At 61.7% G+C, this 23,190-nt stretch overlaps 2 protein-coding genes across 3 annotated transcripts in view; one reads left to right on the forward strand and one right to left on the reverse strand.

Moving 5' to 3' along the window:
- CCNK (cyclin K) overlaps window positions 1–6,031 on the forward strand; it is a 30,316-nt gene extending 24,285 nt beyond the window's left edge. The window contains exons 10-11 of the mRNA XM_047862719.1: window positions 1,829–1,900; window positions 4,669–6,031. Of these exons, the coding sequence (XP_047718675.1) occupies window positions 1,829–1,900; window positions 4,669–5,294 (698 nt within the window). The 3' untranslated portion in view covers window positions 5,295–6,031. The remainder of the gene's footprint in view (window positions 1–1,828; window positions 1,901–4,668) is intronic.
- Window positions 6,032–6,527: 496 nt separating this feature from the next.
- The window catches only part of CCDC85C (coiled-coil domain containing 85C), a 78,261-nt gene continuing 61,598 nt past the window's right edge, over window positions 6,528–23,190 (reverse strand). Inside the window, exons 3-6 of one of the 2 annotated variants that reach the window (XM_047862721.1) lie at window positions 16,090–16,194; window positions 11,558–11,653; window positions 10,576–10,674; window positions 6,528–9,785 (exon numbers count right to left, since the gene is read on the reverse strand). In XM_047862721.1, the coding sequence (XP_047718677.1) occupies window positions 9,696–9,785; window positions 10,576–10,674; window positions 11,558–11,653; window positions 16,090–16,194 (390 nt within the window). In that variant the 3' untranslated portion in view covers window positions 6,528–9,695. Of the gene's footprint in view, window positions 9,786–10,575; window positions 10,675–11,557; window positions 11,654–16,089; window positions 16,198–23,190 lie in introns of both variants that reach the window. The other variant, XM_047862720.1, reaches the window with a different exon arrangement.

Below are 23,190 nucleotides of genomic sequence, written 5' to 3' on the forward strand. Positions count from 1 at the left end.
GAGCTGAGCTGGTGTGCTAGGCCTATTACATCCGTACACGGCAGAAACGAGCCAGTGGCGACCTTGGAGGAGGACTTGAGTCTGAGCGCCCGGAGCCCCACCCAGGGTTTCGGCCTGTAGGTGGAAGGGGGCCGAGGAGCTGGGGGCAGGCGGAGAGGGCTCTTACTGGACTACTAGCTGTGAAGCGGTGAAAAGAAGCTTCTGCTGGGACCAAACGTGTGGTTGGAACCAGATAGAGTCGACCTGCCGGAATGTGGGTGTTTGCATAGGCAGTGGGAGCCACTGAAGATCTGTGAGCAGGAGAATGGTAGAGTCTGAGTTCATTTTAGAAGTGCCCTGGCAGCAGTAGTGGGACACAGAGGGTTGCGAACAGGGAGGAGCTTACAAGCATCTGGGTGAGAGGCAGTGAAGGGGAGTGGTGGCCTCAGGCCCAGAGAGGGAGGGTGCAGACAGCCTGCAGGTGGGACCTTGACCTGGCTGTGTGCTAAGTGCCACTAGCTACAGGGGGCTTTCGAGCACTCACTGAAAGTGCCGCCAACCAAAATCGTCATGTGTCCTCAGTGCAGAATACATACCAGATTTCTAAGCATTACTAAGAGAAAAGAATGTAAAAAATCTCATTGATAAATTTTTATGTTGATTACACGTTGAAATGGTCAAACTTTTTATGTATCACATTGAGTTCATCTCTTTTGAAGGTGACTACCAAAAAAGTTAAAATCATACGTATAGCTCTTCTGTCTGTGGGCAGCACTGACCTAGACCGGCTTCATCTGGGCAGTGAGGTGGGCCGTAGGTGGGTGTCCGAGGTGAGAGTGTGACAGTGGTCACAGGCCGGGAAGGAGTCACGTGAGCTGCGGCTGCTGGGTCTGGGAAGGGAGCTTGAAAGTCAGGTCCAGGGCTTTAGTGGGGAGAGAGCGGCTGGAGGCACATGTGGACAGTTCATCCACCTAGAAAGAGGGGACTTGGTCTTCCAGGAAGAGAATACAGACAGACCCATCCCTGGACCGTGAATTCGGCCTGTTTGGGACAGGAAACCAGGAAAAGTTCAGCAACACTAAAGTAGGATTAAATCAGAGCTGAGTATAAGCCAGAATCAAGTGAGTTTCTGGAAGGAGGAGTCAGCCACGCAAGCAACCGCAGAGATGGGGGTTCTTTTCCGATCATGCGTGCATCCTCCCTACTCTCTTAAAACACAAGACACTGGACTTGCTGTAGCCTGTCGTGGCTACTTAGCACTGTCAGGGTGGATGCTGGTTACCCACAGCCGCCGGACCCTGAGGGGCAGGCTGTGTGCCCCGCCCCAAGTGTCCTATTCGGTTTGCTCCTGGCTTGTCAGCCCCTTGATCTCTCCTGAAGTCCGTTCATGTCCTGTTGCCGATGTGCTGCCAGAGGGAGTAAATATTCATAAGGGAGAAAATAAACTTAAAATGTGCCTAAGAATACAAAGGTGGCAGTTTCTCCTGTGAGCCCTCGGGGCTGGGTGTCCGAACATTCTGTGGACGAGTGGGGGCACCCATACCCTGCTGCTCTCGTGTCTTTGGAAGGCTTGTCTGGGACGGTCGGCAAGGAAGCTGTGTGGATGTGGAAAGGGCTGTAAAGGGCCAGCGGGCTGTTATTTGGGGGTGCGGGGCGGTGTGTGACCTGTTCGGTTCTTGCAAAAGGACTAGCACCTGGTTTAGTTGAGGCTCCTTTCTCGTATATCCGTTCTTTTTCCCCAAAGACATTCCTGAACAGCACATTTTCCTCCACCTCTCTTTTCCTTCCATGACCTCTTGATTCGCAGGGAGAGGTCTGAGTCGCTTTTCAATCTACTTTTCCTTTTTAGAACCACCGCCACCTAAAATCCCCAAAATCGAGACCACTCACCCTCCATTGCCTCCGGCCCACCCACCTCCAGGTAAGTGTCCGCTGAAAGCAGCTTGCGAGTGCCAGCTTTTCGCTTGGCTTTCTTGAAGGGCACACTTGGGAAGGCCCGGGGACGAGTTTGTGGAGGGGAAACTTGCTAGCCAAAATTTAAAAAGAAGGTGATGCCCAAGGATCTTTCAAAAATTATGTTTTTCACAAACCAGACATTTTGAGGAAGTCGTAAATTTTAAGTATATCTGGATATTCTCTGACCTCCCACGTGCAGAGCTGCCGGACTCCGCAGGCTAAATAACGTAGGATCAGTTTTAGGAAAGCAAAGCCTGCTGATGTACGAACATTGACCCAGCGGGATTGCCGTAGATCTGAGCCCCCTGTCCCTCACACGCCTGCCTCCTGGTGGCAGGGTAGCCTCTCCGTACATTTTGAAGATAAGCAGTAGCTCAGAGCCCAGCAGAGAATAAATTAAAGCCTGGCACGTTTTCGACAGGCACACGGTGAACTGGGAAGCTTCCTTGGCACCACTTAAAACTGGAGAAGTGTTGTAAGGAATATAGCATTATTCCTTGGGGCATTATTCCTTAGCATTATCTCCCTGGGGCAGCGGTCCGGAAGACAAAGCAGGAAATGAGGGAGGGCAGCAGTTGTGTGTGTGAGCCAAGGGGGGCTGGGTGCTCCGCGGCGGGGTCCGCGCTCTCACTGGGCTGCACTCTCCGCTTGCCAGTGCCTGCGGTGCCCTTGGGCCCCTCGCGCCCGCGTGTCTGTGGTAGGGGTGCTGCCGATGGCATTTCTTTCTACGTGTGGCCAGTCCCAGCACTTTACGAGCTTTGGGGAAACCGGGGCACCATTTTCTGCTGTGGGACAAATCTCTCAGTCCCTGGTTCAGTATGAAGCTTGCTGAAAAATACCCGCCATGGGTCATTCAGTGTTCCTGTTACGTCTCTCCGCCAGCGAAGGGCCTCCCTTCCTGTGCCCGGGGGTGCAGCTGAGGACAGGGTTGGTGTCCTGGGTTTGCCCAGGGCAGGGAGAGAGCCGCACTCTGCGGAGGAGCTCCCACGGTGGGCCGCGGGCAGGGAGGGTGAGGGCAGGGGTGGCGGGTGGTGGGAACTGACTCTGCAGCCGGCAGGGAAGGGTGGGCCGGGCTGCAGGAGCTCACTCCGGCAGGGTCCCGTCCCCACTTCGTAGGGGCCTGTGGCAGATGGGAGGCAGGTAGGCGGAAGGCTCGGAGGAGGAGCGGGAGTCCGGTTCAGGGGGGGAAGAGAGCAACTAGAACCACAGTTGCCGTGAGGCGCGGGACGTGGCGAGCCACCTAGGTCACCAGGTGTCTCAGAGGGCAGCTGGCGGTGGTGGGTGTCGGCAGGGAAGAAGAGTAGCGCAGGTGCCTGGAGAGACCACGTGTTCCGGGCACGGTCACAGAGGACAGGCGGATGCGCTGGGGACGTGGGGGGGCGGCAGAGCTGTGGGTCACGGGAAGCGAGGTCTGGGGGTGGGAGAGCACGTTCGTGGGCCCAGGCGGCCGTGGCCGGAGTACGGGGTGATCCGAGGCGGCCGGCACTTGGGTCCACAGGCCTCAGGTTCATGCTCTGCGTCTTCCGGTCAGCTTCTGGCACCGGCGGGGCCCCGGCCCCACCCTGGAGCGCAAGCAGATTTCTCTACAGGCACGTCTGGCTTCGGATTTGGGCGGGCACGCCGCTTAGCTCAGGCCCAGCCCCGGGGACGTGGCTCTTGCTGAGGATGTCCTGGCCGAGCCGAGATTGTGCTCTCGTTCACTTGGAGAAAGCAGTGAGGGAACCGCAGCCGCCGGCGCCCCCCTGGGCACTTGGCACGTCCGTGTCCGCAGTCAGGGCTGGCGGGAGCTCCAGGGAGCACGCGGGGCAGGGTGCCAGGAGGCTGGAGGCCCCCTTCGCGGCCTTCACTTTCTTGTGTTCTCTGGACCCAGAGATCTCGGCTCCTGTGATTGGCCCTGGACTCTGGGTGGCCTTAGGAAGAGACCCACTTGTCAGTGATGGGCCTCCCCTGGTGGGGTGTCCGGTGTTCTCTTCCAGGTGTGTGACCAGGAATGCGGGGGTTGGGGGGTGGCAGGTGAAAACGGGTGAGACAAGACCGTGGGTGAAGGGAGTGGAGGGCCATGGCCGAAAGGCACCACGGCAGGGTGCTTTCCGAGAGGACGCGGTGGGGTCCCATCTCGGTTTTCTTCTGTCAGCTAGAAGCAGAATTGCTACTTTGGTGGCTACATGGGGAATATTAGACGCTTGTTATTTTTTTAAACATTGCCTCGTTCACTTGACCACCTCTCAGGCTTTGTGCTCGATGCCCGTGCTGCAGACAGTGAGGTGACGTGGCCCTGGCCTCGCAGTCTCTGGAGGCAGAGACAGGCAGGAAGAAGGGGGCCCCCACTCGGGGCTGTGCTGGCAGGACGGGCACGCAGCCGGAGGCAGACGGGGCTTCGTGCACTGCAGGCACCTCCTTGGCCGGTGTGCCGAGGACCGAGGGAGGGAGACCCAGCCGTGCCGGGGCGGGGACCTCTGTGACAGATACGGCACAAGCGGACGGTGTCGGGCGCCGACTGCCACAGTGACGGCTGCTCCCTGTTCCTCTGTGAAGATGGCCCCGGGGACAGGGCAGCAGCCCCACCAGGGCTGTACTGGAGGCCAGAAATCGGGGTGGTTAGGGTGGCCGTGGGAACTGCCGTGGGAGACCCTGGCTCAGGCCTTCCCCACCCTGAGGGGGTCCCCGGATGCGTCCCTGCACGGGCCGCCCTGGGAGCCCGGGGCCGGGCGGTAACTTGTCTCTCCCCTGCAGACCGGAAGCCTCCCATCTCGGCTCCCTTAGGCGAGGCTGAGCCTCCAGGCCCTGTGGATGCCGGTGACCTCCCCAAAGTGCAGATTCCTCCTCCGGCCCACCCGGCCCCTGTGCACCAGCCGCCACCGCTGCCACACCGGCCACCGCCGCCACCGCCCTCCAGCTACATGACCGGGATGTCGACCACCAGCTCCTACATGTCCGGAGAGGGCTACCAGAGCCTGCAGTCCATGATGAAGACCGAGGGCCCCTCCTACGGTGCCCTGCCCCCCGCCTACGGCCCACCAGCCCACCTGCCCTACCACCCGCACGTCTACCCCCCGAACCCGCCCCCTCCGCCTGTGCCCCCTCCCCCGGCCTCCTTCCCCCCACCTGCCATTCCTCCCCCCACTCCCGGCTACCCTCCTCCTCCCCCCACCTACAACCCCAATTTCCCACCCCCACCCCCACGCCTGCCCCCCACCCACGCCGTCCCCCCTCACCCTCCTCCAGGCCTGGGCTTGCCACCGGCTAGCTACCCGCCTCCGGCTGTTCCCCCTGGAGGACAGCCACCCGTGCCCCCGCCCATCCCCCCACCCGGCATGCCTCCCGTGGGGGGACTGGGGCGGGCCACCTGGATGAGATAACGCGATGCCTTTTCTTCCCCCCTTTGTTTTTTTTAAGAAAAGTTTTTCTAATCAACTTGAAGAGTAGTTTAAGTGGGTAAGCAGCAGGGTACCTTACATAATGCTAGACAGTTGCAACATGGGAAGAAACGGACGGGGCCCATGAGATACAGTTGGGGTGGTCCTCACATCTGGAGAACGGGGACAGCAGTTTGAGAGTAGCCTGGGCAGCACCAGTCTCCATCTGACTGCGCTGGCTGGTCGGCTGGTGTCGCGTGAGCATCCTGCTCCGGGTCACGGGTACTAGTGAAACGTTAACCGGCCATATTGGCTCAATGAATAGCTTCAGTAAGGAGTGTGAAGTTCCTTCTAGAAATCAGTGCCTATTTTTCCTGGAAACTCAATTTTAAATAGTCCAGTTCCATCTGAAGTCAAGCTGTCGTCATCGCTTTTGTTCCGTGATGTTCTCTCCCAGCACCCAGTAGGTCAGATGAACCACTGTTTTGATTTAGAGATATTTACATCCTTTGTATTAAACTTATTTTGAAGGGGTTGCCTTGATGGATGGCTTTTTTCTTTTTCCTCCAGAGAGAAGGGGAGAATTGTACTTGGAAAGTAATGTATGTTTACATCAATTTGCAAATTCCTGTACATAGAGATATATTTTTTAAGTGTGAATGTAACAACATACTGTGAATTCCATCTTGGTTACAGACATGACTCCCTTCAGTTATCCAAATAAAACCGTTCTGAAACTACCCTTTTGTTTCTTATGCACAGAAGGTGGGGCCTCCAGGCCTTGCGCAGCCCCAGACCGGGAAGTCTAGAGGCAGCCCTTCTCCTGCCCCCGGGGGCCAAGGGGCAGGCAGCGGAGGAGCGTTGGCCAAGAGAGGCCTGGCGCTGGCTGGTCTCGCAGCCCCCAGACCTGGCCCTGCCGTCTCGCAGGGCAGCGCCGCTGTGGGTCTGTCCTTGCGGGCCAGCCCCCCACACCCCGTGCCCACATTGGCTTTGGTAGGAGGACCCCGGTGGGTTCCGAACCAGCACAGGACCGTCGGGTGCACCTGCTCAGAGCTCTGGTTCCTAGGTCACACCAGGGCTTGGGTCTGAGATTCCTCCCACCCGGGCCTGAAACTAGACAGAGGCCATCCGAGTGGCTGTCAGTGCTGTCCAGCACCTGAGGTGCTCCCGGGGGCCATGGCCCTCCAGCGGCGACCCCCGCCCCCACCGGAAACAAACACTGCGCACCGACCGTGGAGGCTTGCAAAGAGCCTTTATTTATCTAGCGCAAAGTAGACACTATCACCTTTTACTAAAATAGTTCAAATCAATGTTTTTACCACACTATCAAAAGTTCTATTTCTTTTTTCTCTCCAAATCAAAGTGGTTCAGTGGAAGGTAGAAACGGGCACAGGGGTCTCCAGCTCCCAGCTCCGCCTGGAGCCAGGCCAAGGGCTGGCCCGGTTTCTCACGGCGGTCACATACTACAGAAAATAGAGCATGGCTGACGGCCCAGGGACAGGAACCAGACGTTCCAGCCCGATTCCAGAAAGCAGCACAAATACTTCCCCCCACGGTATGAAAAATATACACCTCTACCGCTCTGCAGTCATGCGCTCAGCTTGTTTCTTTAAAAAAAAAAAAAAAAAAAAAAAAAAAAAAAAAAAAATCAGTAGTATGTATTTTGTTTCCTCTCAAGTTTTCAAGAAAAAGAAAATGAAAGGTCACTTTTTTCTCTTTAAACACTGATGTGTAGCTAATAACTTTTGGATAAAAATGTGCCACCCTAAAAAATGTGCTCAGCAGATTCTGCTCCCAGGATGGGCGAGGCCACCTGGGGTGAGGCTGGAAGGGTGACCTCCATCACAGTGGGAACTGAAGCCACAGGACAGATGTCACACTGGGCTTCAAGATGTAGACTCAGAGTGAAACGTAAAGGGACCTTTATGAAAGGCCACCCGAGCTCAGCAACACCCCTACCCCCACCATGAGCTGCTACAGCGAAGGCTCCGGAGGGGAGGAGGGGGCCCCCCACGTCACCCGACACACCCCGGGTTGGTGGCAGGGCTGAGGCTCCTCTGACCCTCCCCAGCCTGTGGGCTCCCACTGAACCTGCCCACCACCTAGGGTGTGGGCTCAGACGGAGGTGCTGCTGGCTTTTAAACAGCTTATCACATTAGGTGACTGTCACAGACACGGTTCTGTCCTTGAAAGCCATCCCCGTGCACTGTTGGCTCAGGACCGCGAGCAGCAGTGGGAAGGAGATGCCCGCACCTGGCTTCCACGGCCTCCGTGGCACACAGGAGGGCTCGGGCAGAAACGCTCCGCTCCGCCTGACCCCTGGATGCCACGGCAGCACCTGGGGTGGGGGGCGGGAGGCCCCTCCGAGGCGGTTCTTCCCTGGGTCGGTCTGCAGACATGCAGCTACCGGGAGCCCTTACTTATTGCTTATTTTCAGTGGTGGCCGAGCCAACCTGATCCAAACATGAAAAATGGGCTCCCAGCTCTGGCTTCCACCCAAAATGGACCCCTCCCCCCTCCCCCCGGGCTGCTCTGCGGTTCTTTGGACTCCCAAGATCCAGAAGGGGCCTCTGCCCCCCAGCTCACTGCCCACAAGGGCAGGGATTGCCCAGTACCATGACCAAGGGTATCCCCCCCCAGCTCCAAACAGCTAACCCCTGGTGACAGGCAAGATCCCTCCAGGAGGAGCCCAGAGCTCCCTGTAACCCCCCAGGGCAAGAGGAAAATGCCTGTGGCTGTCACCAGCACCCACTTAGCACTCCCTGGGCACAAGGAGGGCCGCGAGCCTTTCCCCTGAGAGCGTACGGCCCAAGGGCACAATGACCAACAGGCCAACGCAGAGTCCCCGCTGGGGACAGGAACAGGGCGGCCTCCCCATCCACTGGCCCTGTCCCCGCGCCTCACGGGGGCCTGGACGAGGCCCACCTACTGCAGAGACGGCCTCCCGGGCTCAAGTGCTGGCGGGCGCCCTGCTGAGCACCGCCGCCGAGTGAAGGGGGCGTGAGGGGTGGGCGGCCAGGTGCCGAGTGGACACCAGGGCCCGTGCCGACAGCATTCGCGGCGGCCTGTCCCGCCTCCCAGCATCTGGGGTCTCGTCTGGAACGTGCCACAGCTCGCTCACCCTCTGGGCCTCGCTTTCCTCACCAACCTCCACGTTTCTGTATCGCGCTCTACGGCCGGCATGGGGTCATTCACACTGAAGCTCTGTTTGATGTCGAGCCCTGCATGGAGGGCCCGATGCTGTCCCTTCTCCGGCAGAGGACACTGAGGCTCAGAGAGGGGAGGGGACAGCACCTGTGAGCAGGCAGCAAGGCAGAACTCAGCTCGGTCCCCGGCTCCGACCAGCCCAGCCCAGCCCAGCCCAGCCCAGCCAGCAGCGGCCTCTGCGGCAGGCGGGCCCCGTGGGCTCGCAGGCCGCGACTGAGGGCACCGGCCGAATAAAGCTGGTGGCCTTGGGTGGTGAGCACGGCCGAAAGAACCTGAGACCTCGTTTTCCCACCCGGGGGCCCAGAGAAGCTGATTAACTTGCTGAAGGTCACGCAGCAAATTAAAGCCAGAGCCAGGTCAGGCTCCTTCCTTCTACAGAGGGCAGAACTCTCCCCTCGGCCACCCACACAGCTCCGTCGACAGTGACTCTGGCTGGGGGCCAGGCTCTGGGGGATACCAGAGGCCCAGCCCGGCCCAGCGCCACCCATCTGGAGAGAGCGGGGCGGGGGGCTCAACCAGAGAATCTCCACGTGGCCTCCCACCTCCCTGGCCCATCATGTGAAGCACAGGAGTGCAGATGCCTCAGGCACCAGGCAGGAGGGACCCAGAGAGGGCACGACCCGGCGCGGGGTTGGGGGACTGTGTGTGTGTGTGTGTTTGGGGCTGGGGGCCTGAACCCTGAAACCGAGCAGCAGCGTGCAGCAGGGAGCTGCGCATGAGGGGGGGTGCCAGAGGAAGGGCCTCGGAGCCTCCAGCCACAGACACGGAGCTTCCTGGTCGGGGACTCGGGACCCAGTGCTCAGCGGGCTGGCGTTCAGGCCACAGCAGATGGGTGAGGAGTGGGGCCCACCGCGTTAGGTCCAGCCACCGGGGCCTCTGTCTGGTGTGGGTGGAAGGCTTGACGAGGCGCCCCTCCGCCAAGGCCGGCCTTCGGCCCCTCACCAATGGGGCCCCGGGGCAGGGACGAGGCTGTCCAGGCCGCCCTGCTGCACAGAACGGCTGGTAGCCTCGCGTCTTCCCGGTTTGCTGGTGTGTGAGGAGGGAGGTGGGGGCCCGGCCGTCCGTGTGCTGGACCCACGGCAGCCGGGTCACGGCGGGCAGCGTCCTATGTACAATTCGCCACAGAAAAAGAAGACGGGGGCCTGCGGCTCCCCAGGACACCCCGCAGGGCCAGTCCACATCCACGGGGGAGCAGCCCTACAAGGGTCCCTTGAACTGGTTCCCAGACAGATGTTGCCGGATGGAGGGCTTGGAACTGGCCGCATCCCCCAGTTTTCTCCAGACCACCTGCGGACGGGGGCGAGCTGTGAGCGGAAAGCCCACCCCGAGCCCACCCCCTGGCCTGTATGCACAGACCGCCTCACTGCCCCTCCAAACCACCCACGTCCCCAGAGCCACGGGGCCAGGAGGGGAAACTGAGGCTGTGTGAGGCCCAGAGACACTCAGACCAGATCTTTGCACGTCCCCCTCCTCACGGCCACACCTGCCATCCTGAGCACATCACTCCCGGGGTGCAGGCATGGCCTTGCGGCTGTCCAGTGGGACCCAGAGGTACAGGAGGCAGCATGGGAGGGGTGGGGGTCAGAACAACCCCCCCCCCCCGGCCCCCGTGAGGCCCCGGCCAGCCCCTGCCGGGTCCTGTAAGAATCCACGGATGACACACTGGCCACTGGGGTCACGGGTGAGGTTCCACCTCCTGGACAACCAGAGAAACAGCCCAGCTTCCAGAAACCAACGCAGCCCTAGTCACGGAGGGCCCCACCCACACGTCCAGTCTGAACACCACTGGCAGCCACCAGGGGCACCAGACACCTGCGGTCTGGGGCCGGGGCCCAAGGGATGGGACGTGGGGTGAACACGACCCGTCCCGGGAGGTTGGGGGGTGCTCTGGGGATGGACAGAACCCAGAGGTCAGGGACCCCATTCTCGGGGAGAAGTGGGTTAGGCAGCGGGGAGAGGACAGGCCCCGGGCTCTCCGGGTGCCTCCCCCTCCAGGTCACCGGCCCCTCCCACCAGGGGACGGCTGGGGCCCTCCCTGCTCCCACGCCCAGGCCGCGGCCCCGGGGAAGCGCCTCACGTTGCACATCTCGCGGACGATGGCCTTCTCCTTCTCGCTCAGGCCTTCCTCACAGCCGTCCTGGAGCCGCCGGTCCAGGTTCTCGTGCACTTCCAGGACCTGCGGGAACAGGCCCCGGGGCCGGAGGTGAGGCCAGGGTCCCGAGGTTGGGGCACGAAGAGACCGGAGGGGCGGGTCCTCATCCTCACTTTATGGTCCTCTTCCCTCCCCTAGTGGCTCTGCAGGAGGGAAGCCACACCCCCACATCAAGAGAGGCGGGGCAAGCTGGGGACGCCTCATCTGGAAGCAGGGAGGACAGGCTGGGCGGGACTACCCTCGGGCAGGTGGCCTTGTGCTAGGCCAGGGCCCCCAGCTCGTGATTAGAGGGACAAGGGCAGCACCTGCTCACACACGGGGTGAGTGGGCGTGTCCAGTCACTGCTGCGTGCGCTGTATCCGCGCAGACGCAGACCGGCCCCCAAACCCGGGGGACGGCGCGCCTATGTCCGTGCACGCGTGGGGCGTCCACGGGTGCGCGCACAGGTGGGATGTGAGGTCCGGGTGAGCGAGCTCCCCCGGGAGCAGTGAGAGCCTCAGCGGAACCTACACCTGAGCAGAGAGGCAGGTGTGCCTGGAGGCGAGGCTGGGCCTTGGGGTGCTGGGGCTTTAGTGCTACCGCAGCCCTGCCCCCAACTCTCAGGTTTTGGGGGAGCGCCGGCTCTTCCCCTACCGCACCCGGGCCTCAGTTTCCCCAGCTGCAGGGATGGCAGACAGGTGACACGCTTGCTCCGGCCAACTGACACCTCCATTTCCAAGGTGTTCGTGGTCACCCCGACCCCCCCCAACCCCTGCACAAGGACGAAAGCCCCCACCCTGCTGCTCAGATGCCCATGGGCCCAGAGCAAATGTGACGTCCAAGGTCCCAGGTCCTGCGCTGCACCAGGGATCTGGGGGCTCCTGAGGGGGCAGGAACTGGGTGAGGGTGGGCAGGGGCTGACCCTCACCTTCATCGCGTGCACGACAGCCTCTGGCTTCTGTCCCGCGGAGCTGTAGCCGGCGGAGGGGGGCGAGGACAGCTCGGGGACCTGGCAGGCTGGGCCCTGTGGGAGGGAATCACGCTGTCGCAGCTTGCCCAGAAGGGCTCCCAGCTGGTGGCCACGAGTGCGGCCGGCAGCAGACAGAAGTCCCTGCTTCTGTGGGCCAGGGCCCAGGCAGGAGGAAATGGGGCCCGGCTGATGAGGGAGAGGAGGCAGGGAGGACAGAGGGGCAGCACCTGGCCCCCACCCCGTCCCGCGGGCTCCTCCTCATAGCCCGTGGGGAAGGCCTGCTGTTTCCCAGAGGAAGTGAGTCCAGCTCAGAGATGGCAGGGACTGGCAAGGAGCAAACCGCGGGGGGCTGCCTCCAAAGCTGCCACCCTCCCCGCCGACACCAGGTGAGTGGGCTAAACCAGACTTCACCCCATCCCCCACCCCCAGGGACACTCTTCCAGCCCTGCCCGGCCACCGCATGCCACCGCAGTCGGCCGACACCTGAAACGGCAACCAGGTGCCCAACTCGGCACAGCCTGGGGTGCGGGGGCCGAGGCCGGGCGAGGAGGGGGGTCCAGCCCCCAGATGTTGGGCCCACCGATGTCAGAGGCTGCAGGTGCACCCGGCATCCCTAGCTGCTTCTCCACAGGGATTACTGGTATGGGCAGGGTGCAGGGCCCGGCCTGCAGGGAGGCCCCATAGGAGGAGGGCCCCCAGACAAGGAGGACTCAGGATGGAGCTCTCCAGGCCAAGAGACACCAGAAGACACTGGGAGTGAGCCTAACGGGCTCAGCAAACACCAACAGCCAGACAGAAAACACCAAGGGTCCCAGGCGGGGAGGCCAGGGAGCTGGGGTTCCCGGCACAGCTGTCCCTTCTCTGGGTCCTGGTTTCTTTCCCAGTCACCGACCCCAGTGACCAGGCAGGCTTGGTGAGCAGGCTCGTGGGGCCATCACCCTGGGATCCTGCCCAGCAAGGCAACGCTGTGCAGAGACTCTCGGGGCCCAGAACTTTCTGCTGTGGGCCAGCCCCTCTGCACTCTCCCCATCTGCCCACCCCACCTGGACCTTCTCCTGGCTCCACCCAGAGGCCGGGTCCCGTAACCTTGGGGCCAGAAAAGCAGACTTGGGCAAAGCTCTCCTGGCTGTGACCTGAGGCAGGGCCCAACCCACTCTGTGCCTCGGTTTCCTAATCTGGACAATGGAAGGGTCCCTGTGTCCCAGAGTGTGTGCAGAGCCCTGGGGTGCCGTCTAGTGGCCCAGGCTGCCTGGTCTCTGGGGCCCAGGCCAGATCTGTCGTGTGGAGAGATCAAAAGCGGATCCAAGGGCTCTGGGGAGGCAGGTGGAAGGCAGAACACAAGCATGTGCCCGGCAGGCTGCGCTCCCCGCATCGGCCAGCAGGGGGCGGTAACCACACACGTTCAGCCCTTAAGAGGCACAGGGACCTCTGGCCTCCAGTCCTATCTGTACCTGGGGCTCCCTGAACAGCCGGCTCTATAGGCGGGGCAGGGGACAATTGCTGCTCCAGGGGGCTGCTTCCTGGAGCAAAGGCAGGAAGGGAGCCAGGAGTGGCCAGGGCAGGCCGTGCAATCCAGCCTTTCCCTGACCGACCTCACCAGGCTGCCAATGAGCGTGCCACTGCGGGTCCTGGGAAGGAAGCTGAGCTGGACGTGTAGCACGTGTTAAGGAGTAAATGCCACCGGGACTGGTACTCCCGGGGCTCTCCCCACACACAGCTCTCCCAGCGGTGGGAGGGCCGGCACCCACCTGAGCCGCCCAGTGCACCGAGTGCTTGCAACCCTCAGATGTTATCTTTCTATATCCCCATTTTACAGATGGGGAGAGTGGGTCTGAGAGAAGGCCAAGACCAAACAGCCAGCCCCAGTGGGGCTCGAACTGGGTCTGTAGCTCCAGAGCTGGCACCGGAGGCGGGGAGGCCAGCGTGTACCCGGGAGAACTGAAGCCACACGTCCACACACACACTTGTCTGGAATGTTCAGGGCAGCACTATTCACAGCAGGCAAAGCACGGGAACAGCCCCAAATGCCCAGCAGCTGATGGTCGCATCAGCAAAACGTGACACATCCACGCCCCGGAGTCTCACTCGACAGTGAAAAGGAACAAGGTGCTGACAGGCTGCGACAAAGCCTCCATCGCGAGGCGCTACGCGGAAGCAGCCAGTCACAGAAGATGGCACGCTACAAGTTTCTGTTGCGAGGAAATGTCCAGAATAGGGAAATCTACGGAGACACAAGCACATCCGTGGTCTCCAGGGGCTGAGGCAGGGGAGAGTGGGGAAGGTTGCTACAGGGCACAGAGTTTCCTCGTGGGGTAATGAGATGGGGTGATGATTACACAAATCTGCAAATATGCACAAAACAAAACAAAACAAAACAGGGAAACTGCATGCTCAAAAATAAAGTCGACCAAAAAAAAAAAAGGCAGGGGGACCAGTCTCCCCCAGGGACCTGTCAAAAGACTTGATCCTGCTCTCGGCTGGAGAATGCCAGAAAGCCACTGCCAGCTCCTTCCATGGGGCCCTGAGTCCCAGGTGTGGCTGGGCCCCCGGGCACCCTGCCCCACGGCCACCTGGGCCAGTGACCCTCGTGGGGAGCAGCCGGGGAGCCCTGCACAGACCTGCAGCCTCTGACTCACGTGGACAGGGAGAGGGGAACATGGATAGGGACAGAGGTGGGGCGGGGGGGGGGGACAGCCAGCCTGGCAAGGAAAGGGTGTCCCCACCCTACAGGGTCACCTGTTTCACCTTGGGGCCCTCTGGCATGTGGGCGACCTTCCCTCACCGCCCCCCCCCCTCCCTGGACCTACAGGCACCTTACAGAAGACGGGCCAGCTGTGGCAGAGCCTGTGTCCCCAGCGTCATCGGGCACAGAGGGTCCACCCCATACAAGCCCTCACTCGCCCCGTGGACCCACGTGCCAGACACAGGCCACCCACTGCTGCCTCCGCAGCCTTTGTGGCTGAGCCTCCCTAAAACACCCTACCTTCTGTGCACCTCGGAGACCTGCCCCCGGCCTTGAAGGAGGTTCACACTGGCCCTGGCCTCTAGGCCCACGTGGGCTCGGTGCTAGCACACAGGATGCATCGCCCTTCCCGGTCCCCAGATCGCCGTGGCTCCAGCACACAGCGCTCCACAGCCACGGGATGAACACAGGTGGGGCGCTGGGGGGGGGGGGGGCCGGGGGGCGACGGAGTGAAGGAGCAAGGGGCCAGCCCCCACTGGGGCACCCTGGGCTTCTCAGCGCCCTTCTGCACAAAGCACTTGGGAGCCCAACCCGGCCACAGGCTCCTGGATGAATATTTGGATTATCTGCCTGGTCGGCCTCAGCAGCTACATTCCTGGAGGTGTGAGGGCCTCAAAAGAAAACACAGCACCTGGCCGGCAGCCAGCGGCGGCCCCAGCCTGCTTCTGCCGGCATCGAGGCCCAGCGAGGCCTGGCAGGGGCACCCCGGGGTCACCCTTGCTGGCCGGGGTCATGGGGAGAGAGCAGCGGCCACCTGGAAGAGTGACCTCAGGCCAGCCGGGCTCCTCGCCCGTTCCCTGCGGATGGCCAGGGTCCCCGCCCGGCTGCACAGAGCACTGAAGCCGCTCCAGTCACGGTCACCCGCCCAGCTCGTGCAGCAAGGGGTCCGCGGGCAGCGTTTTTGGGCATGTTCACAGATTTACGCAATCATCCCAATAGAACACTTCCTCACCCCGAAAAGAAACCCCATGCTCGTCAGCAATCCCCATGGCCCTCTTCCCAGCCCTGGCCAACCAGTGAGCTCTGCCTCCCCAGACCGTGCACTCTGGACACGTCGCACAGGGATGGCGGACACGTTGGCCCACAGGGAGCGGTCCCGACCAGCCATCCGCGTCCCAGAGAGCTGGCCCCACGCTGCACCCCCCCTCACGCACTCGGGGCAGCCCAGAGCCCAGGACCGCCCCAGAGGACCCAGGGTGAACTAGTGCCCGGCACAAACCGGAGCTCCTCCCCGACGCTCGGTCACAAAGCCTGGGTAGCGAGTACGCATCACATGCACTGCCGCCCCGGCCCAAGCCCCGGCCAGGCACCCTTCCCCGCCCACCAGAGCCGAGCAGTGACAGGTGCCCTGCACCCGGGGCCTGGGCAGCCGCTCGCGGGGCCTCCAGACGCGGCCCCTTGCCGCCCCAACATCGCTCGGGCTTGGCCGCCATCTCTAACCGCCTCGCGGGGCCCGCACAAGCCTCCGAGGGCCACGAGCCCAGACCCCTGGCTGGCAGAGGGCGGGGGGAAGGAAGGGGATGGAGGGCCACTCAGGCAGAGCCCCAGCTCTGACCCATCGCCCTCGCCTGACCTGGATGCTGCTCAGGCCGGAGACGAGGGTCCCAGTCCCAGGTGCGGTCACAGACCGTCCACTGGCCCGGGCCGGTCGGCAGACAGGCAGAGCCTCACCCCTGCACTGGAACGTGGATTCTGGAGGCACTGGGTCCACACGTGAAAAGTGCGACTCCAGGGAAGGGGCACTTACGTTCTGCAGGGAGTCCTGGTAGGAAGGCGGCAGGCTCGCCAGCTGGGATTCCGAGTGGTACGGGGAGAAGCCCTTCCGCAGAGTCCGGAACTCTCCAGAGCCTGCCTGCTGTGGGGGGAGGGGGACAGGTTAGAGGGGCCCCAAGGACTGTGCCCCGTGAAGACTTGGCCCTCCTGCCCCCACACAGTGGTCTGCACCCTCCCTCCCCTCTCCCTGCCTCACTGCCATCAGCGGGAGCCTTTGTCACCCGCCTCCCTGCTCACGTGTTGGGGCCACGAGGCAGGGGGCTCCGTGTCGCTCCCCACGTCATGCTGTATCAATGCGTCTTGAACAGAATAAACGAGGAAATGAGTGTGTGGCAGCATTTGAGTGTGTGGGAAGGGGCCCACCCCCGGCCCTCCTTCCTCTGCTCCAGCCTCCTGCACTTGTCCAGCCCAGCCTGGGGAACACTGTCTCCGACCCCTGGGGCCCGCATCCACCGGAAGGCCCTCCCACCTCCCACACGTGAGCCTGTCACTCTGTTCTGCTCAGTGCTCGCCCTCAGGCTCTGCTCTAGGACAGGAGGTCCCAAATGTAGTTCCTGCGTCTCACCCCGTCTCACCCCTCTGTATCCACAGGAATCGGTGCATGCTTAGGAAGGAGGGAGGGAGAGGTGGAGGAGTGAGTGAGTGAGTGAGTGAGTGAGTGAGTGAGTGAGTGAATGAACACATATTTGGCCTTAGGTGATTTTCCTCAAGGCCAAGCAAATGCCCCCCAGAGGCTGGGGGCTGTGATCCACAGAGGGAGGGGATCCGGGGGTCCCGCTCAATCCCACACAGGCCCTCTCTGGTCCAGCTGAGCACAAGCCCCTCCATCACTAAGAGCCTGGGCTGGTGTTTCTGGCCCAGACACCTGTTTCTACTTCAAAGGAACTGAGGGCACGCTGTTGGGCAGATAAAACAGAGAATGTCCTGTAAATCAACAGGGTGCCGAGTTACCCAAACAGATCCTGGAGGGGAGGAGGCCAGAGCAGGGGCAGGTGAGCCAGACGGCCCAGAACCACATCTGGGGGTCCCTCCTCCTGCTCACCAGCCCCCCTCTGCTGGTTCAGGAGGGACCCACATGCAGCCTGCTCCCCTCCTGCCAATAGCTGGACACAGACCGCAATTCTCATGGGTCTCCAGCCTCACCAGCTCCATGTTCCGCCCTCCCATCCCCATCAGATCCCCCAGGTCAGACCCCCCAGGTCTCAGGGGGCCAGCTCAGGGGCACACAGCAGTGCCCTGTAAGCGTCTGTGGGACTAGAATAAAAACCCACTTAAGGCACATGCCCCGCGGAGGCTGCCAGAGCAAACATCAGAAAGCAGATCTGAGCAGTCACCCACCAGATTACCACCACCCACCCCAGGCACCTTGGCCAGGACCAGAGACAACTATTCCCACGGCCTCCAGGAAGACCTCAGTGTAAACAAAGGTTACCAAGAGGCACAGAGGGGAGAGAAGTGGCGGCCCACCCTCCCATGGTGGCCCGTGAAGTGTAACAGGGTGTCACCAGAACCCTTAAAATGTGACTGCCACGTCCCCTGATTATGGCCAACCCTGGGCTGAACCAGAGGTGGGTGGCCCAGCGAGGGGTTCCCTCTGCCACCTGACACCAAAATGACAAAGACCCTGCCCCCTTGCCCAGCACCCCCTCGCCCCCCCCAGCAGGGGGACCCCCCCCCCATCAGGGCACCTGCGCCTCTCGGGCTCGCCCACCCTGGGCAGGGGGGTCCACCTTCACTCAAAGGCAAAACTCCCAACCAATTATTTTCCTAGCCAGGTGACAGTTACCAACTCGTCTCCAATGGACAGTACGTTCTAACCCCAGTCACGCTGAACACCACACCCAGTGCCACCAGGCTCTCACCAGGCCCCCTGCCACCATTCTGCAGGAGCACGCCCCGCCCGCCTGGCCAGGCTGCTGAAAGGGCCCAGGCGTAAGACTCAGCGCAGCTCACACCCTGACATTTATTTGGCCACACGGCCAGGGATGTGAGCCACCGCTCTCTCCCAGCAGTCCCTGGGACCAGGACGGCTGGACGCTGCCTGTCCTTCCCCAAAGGACCGTCTAGAACCTCATCCGGGCCTCGTCTCCCCCTCGTCCACACCTCCTCTGGTGCTAGACCAAATGGGTTCAGAAGGAACTCCCGTGTTGGTACTGAGAACACTGGTTTATGTAGCCCCCTCCCTCCCCCCCGGATCATTTCCTCGGAAGGACATGTATGTACAAGGGGGTGGGAGGGAGTGTTTTTAATTAGCACATGCAATTCCCACGCCTGCCTTCAGTGATCATCTATAAATATTTGTGCGCCCACAGAACTTTATTAGCGACCCACCAAGCTGGCGGGGGAAAGACACACGATCTCTCGTTAGGGGCAACGGGACTAATGACACATCAAAATGAGGGACCATAACGGCACTTCAATCCAAATGAAAAATCCTGGGATGTGCCTGTTGGTGCCCAAGAATGAAATCCTTAGGTTTTCATCGCCGAGGGGACGTGGAGCTGAAATGGCCTTGTGGGTTGGCTGGGCCTGCTCAGGGTGGTTCAGGAAACAGGGACAGGATGCCTGCCCTCCTATGGGATAGGATCCCAAACGAAGGTCCCTCAGGACCCAGGGAGAAAGGATCTGCCACACAGAGTGGACGGGGCTCCCACATCCTTAAAGGACACATGGAGTCCAAACAGGTTTGCCCCTTCCAGCCAGGGGGGACACCCGGGAGGCCACGCCCCTGCCCCCCTCCCTCCCTCCACCCCCCCCTGCCGAGTCTGCTGTTAAGGACACGGGCCTCAGTCCCTGCGTCGCTGCCTGGCTCAGAGCTGGTGTGAACTCGGGCTGCCCCAGCCCCTCTGGGCCCCCGCGGGCATGCAGCGAGCTCCCCAGCCATTGCCCGCCGGGGGGCTCCGGGGAGCACCGTCAGAGGGCTCCTCCTGGAGCAGAAAAGGGCCACAGCAGGATGCAAAGGGAGGACCCTGCCCACGTGCCCCTCCCTGGGCAGCAGCTGTGGATGGGCTCGCTCAGAGCAGCTGTCACCCCTCCCACCTGCTGCCCAAAGGACTCCAGTCCCAGAGGGACCGTCTGCTGCAGCACCTACTGCGTGCACCCGGCAGGGCTGTGTTCAGGCAGCACCTACTGCGTGCACCCGGCAGGGACGCAGTGTCTACCGTGCGAAGCCAGGACCGGGAGGTGGGGCCCCAAGGGTGAACGCTGACAAAGGGGCATCCGGAGAGCACTCGGACTACAAAGGCCAGCTGGGTGGATGCGGTGGCAGCTCAGTGAGCACGGCCTGTGTGGGGCACCGCGGAGGCCGCTGCCCCGTGGCTCTTTGCTGCTGTTCGGCAAAGCTGGACTCCAATGCCAGCTCGGAAAGGGCAGACCCCAGGAAGAATCTAGAAGCAGAACTGGGGCACCTGGGGGTGCTGAGCTCCCAGGAAGTGCCAGGAGGGTGCCAGGGCCGGGGGAGACCCGGAGGAGACAGGACAGCACACAGCACTCAAAACAGCCCCCACCACAGACACCACTGCAAACACGTCCCGCCAGGCGGTTCTACCTGAAACCAGCTTCTCGGGCGGCCGCAGGGGCGGGGCGGCTGCAAGGGAAGAGGAGCGGTGTCACCCAGGAAATGCCAGCCACGGCCCCCCTCGGCCCCCCTCCCCTGGTCCCTCGGTAGCCCAAAGGTGCCGGGGCCTCGGCCGGGCCGGGGTGGGCACCTCGGAGCCCCCACGTTTTTGGAAAGCCCCATGTTTACAAGGGCTGCCCGAGCACCCGGCCCGCTCCCAGCCCTCTCGGGGCTCACACCAGGCCCCTGCGCTGGCCTAGAGGCGCCCCGAGATGCCAGCCCGCCGGCTGGGAGGGGCGGGGGGGTGACCGGCGAGGCCCCTCACACGGGCATGCTGGTACAACCGTCCGGCCACACTTGTTTTCTCGGTTTCCCCTTTAATTTCAAGAGAACTCACTTGCAGGCCATTAAGAAGAGAGCGGCGGCTCCGTGGCTGGGGGCCCAGACGGTTCTTCCTAATTGGTGCTCAGATCAGGCAGCGGAGGCCCCACGCGTGGCGAATGTACGGTTACTATTACTCACCCACTGGGGGCACCGCGTCCCTGCTCCCCATGCAATGTCAGACCCCAAATCCCAGGTTTCAAACTCGAGCGTGTGGCTGATGGCAGAACACCCAGACGGTCTCATCCGCCACAGTGGCCATCGGCCCCCTTACAGGTCCCCTCGGCAATAAGGTGAGTGAGAGGGAGGGACAGGCCTCGGGATCTCCCCGGGAAGGGGTGGGGGGCTTTGGGGAGGGGAACAGATTTGCAAAATCCAAATCCCACCACGGCTGGGTGAGTCTGAGCAGCCCATCAGTGTTCCAGGTCTCTGCTGCTTGCCGGTAAATCGGGGTCACGAAGGGCACTCGGCTGCTGGATGGCCCACGACCCTTTCCACTGGCCAGCCCTAGTCCTCGGTGCTTTGCGGGATTCGCCCTTTAATCCTGGGGCGGCCACCATCAGTGTCCCCATTTCACAGACGAGAAAACTGAGGCACAGAGAGGTTAAGCCCCTGGCCCAACGCCCCCCAGCTGGTAAGCGGCACTTTGGCGACTTGAACCAGGCCCTCTAGCCCTACAGTCCTGGGCTTGGCCTTGACGGTCACCCAGCATGTGGCTCACAGTGGACAGCGATTAGGCCTCAGGCATAGAGGGGACAGAGGTGGTATTCCTAGCCTCCTTCTGCCCATATTGCTAGACAGACCATCTGCTCAGATGCTAGAAAGGTTTCCTCCCTGGTTGAAGGAGAAGCTGGACCGGTTCTGAGGTTCTGCTAAAGACATAGCTAAAGCCCTCCAGAGATCCAGAAAGCACACCATTCACAAGGGAGGGAGCAGGACGTGACCACCATGCCTCAAGCAGGGACAGCCCAGGGCCCGTCAACCAGCAGCGACCTGTCCCAGAAGGCACCACCAAAGAAACACCGGAGGCCAGCGTCTCTGGACAGCTTGGGCAAGGGAACGGGCCACTCAGGGCGACAGGTCTTCCCCGGGGACTCAGAACACAGCACTGAGGCCTCGGCACAGGCTTAGAGGGTGGCAGACTGTTCCGCTGTCCCCCGGCCCATATGGTTCAAAACTCAGACAAAGGCCAGAAAGGAGCAGTTCATACGGGGACGGGCCAGGCCCAGGCAGGTGGGCACAAGTCTACCACAGACCTTGAACATCCCAGGTCCCTGAGAGCAGGAAAAAGAGAGAAGGGCAGGCAGTGCCTGGCAGGCAGCGGGCATCACCGTCATCCCTGCCTCACAGGTAAGGAACCCAAAGCATCAGGACATAACGCATCATGCCTAAAGCCAAAGAGCAGGTGAGTGCTGGGGCATCATTTGAACTCCAATTCCTCTAGAGCCCAAACCCACTTCTTCATACCATCAGGCCAATGACGCCATTGCTGCAGGCTAGATTGTGTCCCCCCAGGTTCATACGTTGACCCCGTGGCCCCTAGAACCATGAGATAGCACACTTCTGTTGCTGAAGCTACCCGGTCTATGCCTCTTTGTTACAGCGGCCCCAGGACACTGACACAGTCACTCAGGCCCGGACGCCCTCCTCCACCCAGGCCTCAGCTTCCCCATCTGCGCTTGGTGTAAATCCTGGGGTCACTTCTAACCTGAGTGGTTCAGGCGACCCTGCGTGGCGTGGCAGGATAGAGAAAGGGCAGGCACAGGGGTGAGGAGGAGGGAGGCGGGCCTGGACCGCGGCCTCCATCCCCAGGATGGCTGCCCACTTGCCCCGTGTGACATCAGCCCGAACGTCACTGGCTCTTTTGTAAAGCTGGCTTCTGGGCGAACGCGGAGCCTTACATTTATCAGCCCAGCAGGGGGATTAAGCGAGGGAACCAAGAGCCGAGGCCCCGGCGTCAATGACAGCCGCCCCCACCCCAGCCCGGCCGGGCACAGAATCCACAGGAAAAGGAATCATGTGTACGGGGGCTCGAGATGAATCATCGCAGAGGAGGCAGCTGTGTTGACGGAATTTTAAAGCCGACACGAGAAAGAAAATACGAACTGCAATACGGTAATTTAGTCTGTGAACACTCTGGCACATTTTTAATTAAAGCTATTTTGGAGTTAAATAGAGGCCATGAGGGGAGGGGAGGGGAGAGACGGGGGCAGTGGGAAGCGGAGGCCGCAGAGGCCCAGACCCTGGAGCCACATCCCCTTAAGATGGTTCAAAGAGGAACAGCACTTTCTCCTGCTTTTCGCCGAAACGGCAGGTGCCGGACTTTCCTGCGGTTCCCGTGCGGTTTGATCTCAACGACAAGGCTTAAGTGCCAGAATCATAAAATCTGACAAGCCCGAGCTCACGAGACCCAGGCCAGAAGCCCACCCGTGGCAGGAAGAAATCTCTCTCCCCAAGATTCCCAAATGTGGGCATCCATCACGTGACTGCCTCCAAAGACAACCAGCTCACTACACCTCATGAAGCAGCTGGTCCTTGGTTCGGCAAGAGCCAGCCTCAGCCTCCCCTCTTGCCCCAGGACTCTGGGTGGGTGGGTGGCCAGGGGCTCCCCGAGATGTATCCACCTAGTGCAGCTGAGCTAGGCCCTGGAGATGCAGATGTGACCGGTCGGACCCAGCAGCCGGTCCCTGAGTCGCCGACAGCCCGGCAGGGGTGGGGGGCAGGCTCCCCAAGGGAGGATCGCGACAGCCTAGCAGCAAGGGAGGGCGACTCACAGGGCTGAGAGCTCAGACTAAGGACCAAGCCCCCTGGGGGTGGTTGGGGAGGGAGGCTGTCGGGAAGGGGCCGTGCCTGAACCCTTTCTTCCCTGGACTCTCTTAGAACGAGGCCAGTACACCCATCGTGGGCCTTGTCCCACCTGGGGGGCTCTCCCCGCCTCTGCCGTCCTCCAGCAGCCTCCTCCTGCACATGAGTCCTGCTAGCTGAACAAGGAGGTGGTCAGGCCCGTGCCTCGTCACCCCCGAACCCCTAGGGCCACGCACAGCAGGTCACCAACTATACACGAAGCCCATTTTACAGGTGAGCAAACCGAATGGTGCCATCTGAGCTGCCCCAGGAATCCAAAAGCCAGTGAGGTGT

The sequence above is a fragment of the Prionailurus viverrinus genome, chromosome B3 (genome assembly GCF_022837055.1).
Source record: "Prionailurus viverrinus isolate Anna chromosome B3, UM_Priviv_1.0, whole genome shotgun sequence".
NCBI lineage: Eukaryota > Metazoa > Chordata > Mammalia > Carnivora > Felidae > Prionailurus > Prionailurus viverrinus.